Source organism: Nicotiana attenuata, chromosome 1, assembly GCF_001879085.1.
Source record: "Nicotiana attenuata strain UT chromosome 1, NIATTr2, whole genome shotgun sequence".
In the NCBI taxonomy this organism is placed as follows: domain Eukaryota; kingdom Viridiplantae; phylum Streptophyta; class Magnoliopsida; order Solanales; family Solanaceae; genus Nicotiana; species Nicotiana attenuata.
The window spans coordinates 49384163-49389123 of NC_031989.1; the positions used below are offsets into that span (position 1 = coordinate 49384163).

The following is a 4961-nucleotide window of genomic DNA, read 5'->3' on the forward strand; positions in this document are numbered from 1 at the left end:
TTACTTTGTCCCCCCCCACCCCCCCCCCCCCGTTTTTTTTTCTCACGTGGATAGAATTAATTCACCTTGCAAATTAAAGATTTAATTATTAAGCGACTGAGAAATATATACTGATAGCAATCACTTTGTAATAATATAGTCATCAAGTAAAATACACACCTCTATAAAGCCCACACGTTCCAAAAACTCAATCCATAATAATGGAAGATCAAGAACACTTAGAAGCCATAATCATGTCAGCTCTTTCTACGTTAACCCCTTTGCAACTCACAAATCTAACTCACTATTCCTCCTCCATCTACCACCGCTACCACCGCCATATTTTCTCTCTCCTCTCTTCTCCCACCCTTTTCTCTCTCACTCTCCACCACCTCAACTCCCTCTCTCTCCACCATAAATTCGTCCTCATCGCCCGTCACCTCTTGTCAAGACTCGCAATTTTGGTATACTTCATGCAGCAAAAGACAATTTTGCCCCCACCCTCGATCACCACCATGAATCTCCGTGACTTAGGCGCAGTTCTCCTCCTCCTACTCCTCTGTGAATTGCGCCAACACGAACCTGGGGCACTTGATGCCCCACCATCGCGTTGGCGCGATATCCTATGTGACTATGTAGCCAAGGACATGTTGAAACTATCTAGCATTGAAAGTTCTAAAAGTGAAGTCATAATCAAGTTCGTTGAGCTAGTCGCGAAGTGCAAAAATTTTGTCAATGTTATGGCCTATGATGTTGGTGAATTCGAGCGGAGCTCCAGGTAAAAATAATTTTTTTGTATATATATAAACTGTTGTATCTTTTAGTCAAAGATGAATATAATGGACCAGATAGTTAATGAATCCAACTGAAGCCTTATTTTTTACACGGAGTATAGACACACATGTGAAATATTAGTATCACAATTAATGTCAACAAAGTATTAACTTTTAAACTCATAAATTATAATTGCAATGAATTCAGCTGGTAAGACCTAAAAGATTCACTTTTGCTAGGTTTAAAAATTATTTTAGGTCATAGGTTTAATCCAAGTGTGATCCTTGTTTTTTTCCAGAATTCTTGACTCTGCCACTGGTGGTGAAGGAAAAGATAGCAAGAACTTAGCGGCATCTGTGGCGGTGGTGGTGGCGCTGCCATCAGTGGAAGTGATGGGTGGCAGTGAAAGGGAATGTGTGATATGCAAAGAAGAGATGAGAGAAGGCAGAGATGTTTGCAAATTACCATGTGATCATATTTTTCATTGGAAATGTATACTACCTTGGTTGAAGAAGATGAATACTTGTCCATGTTGCCGGTTTCAGCTGCCGTCCGATGATGTTTTGGCTGAAATTCAACGGTTTTGGGAAATGCTAGCCAAGATGAGTGGTGCTACGTAGCTTGTACATGCATAGCCAGAAGATTAAATTAATTAGTGGATGAAATTATAATAGCAATCTTTTTCAGCAAAAAAAATAAAAAAAAATTCAGCCTCGCTAGCTAATATATCCAAAAAATATCTATACAGAAACACAGGTAATAGTTCCAAGTGGAGTACTCTTATAGTCTTATCCTTTTAGAACAGGTGGAAAATGTAAATATACACGTAGACATATTCGTTTTTTCATGAGTAATGGGACCATTGGAAGTTAATGTGAGACTGGGTTCAATTATTCGACCCTGAAATTCTTTTATTGTGTAATATATAGTATGCAGTCTGTTTGTTATTTTTGGTAAATGTTTGTGTATTTTTATCTCTTTATGTAATGTATCAAGGTCTTAACTAGAGTTGTCAATATGGATGGGCGGGGTTAGGCTAGCCCGGCCTATCCCAGCTCACATGGGCTTTAGCAATTGACGGGCTGGGCTGAGCTAGCCCACCATTTTGATGGACCTTATAATGGCCCGTCCACCCCAGCCCTATGTGGATTGCGGGCTCCACGGGCCGGCCCATCATTTTTAAAATATAATTCTATATTTTTTCTTAAAATTCTAACTTAAAAAAAGATAAATATTTAAAAGCTAAAAAATAATCTTGTTGGAAAAATTTCAGAATACTTAATACTTATACTGTTCCAATATAGCACAATAAACACAAAAAAGTAAAAGACAAGACTATTTCATTCACTAAAAGTCAAAACTCAAAACAAACAATTCAAGAGAACGTCCATGACGCTTATGAGATATCCAACACATTATTTTCATCAATCACATTTGAATCCACTTGTGAGAAGGTTGTCTTGACATCTTCACTTTCATTTACATCTACAATTTGTGTGCAATATATTAGTTAAATATTAAAAATAATTAAATTTTTAAAACTAATTAACGTTTAAGACTTTGATCTTTTAATATGATGAACTTAATAAACTTTAAGCTTGGAATACTCTTGTTGATATTTTTTGGTTCATATAATTTTAATTTTATATTTTATATATTTTAAACACATATTTTTATTAGGCTCACGGGCCGGTCCAACCCAGCCCAGTCAAGCCTTATGGGCCACGGGCTTACTCGGGCCAGGCTTAAAAGCCCGTTCTTAAATAAGTTCCAAAAGTTCTAGAGTTGGGCCAGCCCATATTGACGGCTCTAAATCGTAACCATAGGTCTACTAGTCGGTTTTTTATTATCTTGAATTATTAAACTAAACCAAAAGTATGCTGACATATCTAAACGTATGCGTCGAGTCCAAAAGAAGACTGCATAAAGGGATTTTTAATCAAAAAATAAATATATTGTCAATGCTATAATATTCAATGTGATTCAGTTAATAAAAGCTAATTTTGTCGTTATTTCTTGGGTAATAAAAAGTTCATTTGAACAAACGAGTTCTACGAATTCCTTTCTCGTGTTTCCTTCTTCTTTCACCTCCTATTATTCGGTCATCGGAATTGCGCGCTATACGTTCAAGAGCCAAATCTTTCAGTAAATACACAGAGACAGAGGATTCATCAATTTTCAGAAAATGAAGTTTATGCCTTCGAAGTTAAATCTCAGTCAAGATCAATACGTGCTTATCATAGCTTGAACATTGATTACCCTCAAAATGGTTAATAGTTAGATTTATACGCGTTTTAAAGGATACGCAATTTAATTTAACACAAATAATTAAAGAGCAGTAAATAATTGAACTGAAATGATATAAAGCGATCAAACCAATGTGGCGAAATCAATAAACCTTGCGTTATGTTTAAACGTAAACGATCGGTTTTAATCGATTCCTCGAGATGGAGCTCGGATACAGCTAAATGAGTGAACAATTGAAAAACACTTAGAACAATTACTGAGAACCAAAATGAATTCTATTGCCTCGATATGCAAGCAAAATTATAGTGTCAAAAAATAAAGGGGTCCTCCTCTTTATATAATAGAGGAGTTTTAACCCTAATAGAAGTCTAAATAAGGTAAAAATCTTTCACTTCCTTTTCTCCCACGAAATTATGATCCGCAGTCAGTACCGAGCATGATCCTCGCCATATCATCCAGCTGATGGCAGATATTTCGGCTCCGCGTTTATCTTTTTTAACCTCCTTTCCTTCATCCTTGGGTCTTCATCTCACTCGAGCTTGATTCTCTCCGGGTTTGGCCGCGTTCGAGACCCGATGTATCATTCGTCCGCTCTTGGTTCCAATATGTGAGTATCTTCGGTCTCACTCAGGACTATTATAAGTAACACATGTTAGGGTTCCTCCTACTCGACCTGCTTGTTGGTGTCCCTGTTCTTGAAATAGTTTTTGGCCCGCTCCCTTAGGAATTCTTGAAGATACCTATTATTGAACAAACGAGCCATTTCTTCCTTTAACTGCCGAAAATCCTCGATTCTATGCCCGTGAGTACCATGATATTTGCATATCAAATTGTGATACCTCAGTCTCGGATCAGATTAGAGTGATCTCGGCCAATTGGTCTCCTTGATGAGACCGATTACCGATACTATACTCGCCGCATCTACATTGAAGTTATATTCTGATCGCCTCGGGGCATCTTTACCTCTAGTTGATCTGTCGAACCCGTTTCTACTCACCAACCCTCGATTGCTTGGACCTTGATCATTTCTACTATTGTTCCTGGTCAGATAGCGACTGGGTCTGTTTCCCCTTCTATTTGAGTTGTAAGACAAGTATCATTCTCAGGGTGACCTCGACTCCTGATCCACTACTCATTTTAATCACATGTTAGGGTTTCTCCTACTCGACCTGCTTGTTAGTGTCCCTATTCTTGAAATAGTTTTTGGCCCACTCACTTAGGAATTCTTGAAGATACCCATTATTGAACAAACGAGCCACTTCTTCCTTTAACTGCCGAAAATCTTCAGTTCTATGCCGTGAGTACCACAATATTAGCATATCAAATTGTAATACCTCTGTCTCGGATCAGACTAGAGTGATCTCGGCCAATTGGTCTCCTTGATGTGACCGATGGCTGATACTATACTCGCCGCATCTACGTTGAAGTTATATTCTGATCGCCTCAAGGCATCTCTACCTCTAGTTTATCTGTCGAACCTGCTTCTATTCACCAACCCTCGATTGCTTGGACCTTGGTCATTTCTACTGTAGTTCCTGGTCGGATAGCGACTGGGTCTGTTTCCCCTTCTATTTGAGTTGTAAGGCTGGTATCGGTCTCGGGGTGGCCTCGACTCCTGATCCATCACTCATTTAGACTTGTCGTTCACTCTACTGGGATAAACTGACCACGAGGGGGTCCCTAATTGGTCGTCCTTTACTCTGATCTTTGACTGATACCTGTTGTTAACATCGGCCAAGGTAACCACTGGATACTATACCAAATTTTGCTTTAGTTGTTGAGACGCAACCGAACTTCGGGGGTTGAGCCCATGAATAAATGCTTGAACGGCCCAATCATTTGGAACTAGTGGCAGTTTCATTTGTTCCATTTGGAATCTCCACACTAATTCCCTAAGCATCTCGTTATCCCTCTACTTAACTTTGAATGGGTCTGACTTCCTCGTCTTAACTTTAATGGCC

General features: G+C 38.8%; 1 protein-coding gene across 1 annotated transcript; it reads left to right on the forward strand.

Annotated features, from left to right (window-relative positions):
• On the forward strand, positions 130-1700 carry LOC109226212 (E3 ubiquitin-protein ligase SGR9, amyloplastic-like). Its single transcript, XM_019391009.1, has 2 exons — positions 130-757; positions 1052-1700. Exons 1-2 carry the CDS (start codon positions 201-203, stop codon positions 1371-1373), a joined length of 879 nt encoding a protein of 292 aa, XP_019246554.1. The 5' UTR covers positions 130-200; the 3' UTR covers positions 1374-1700.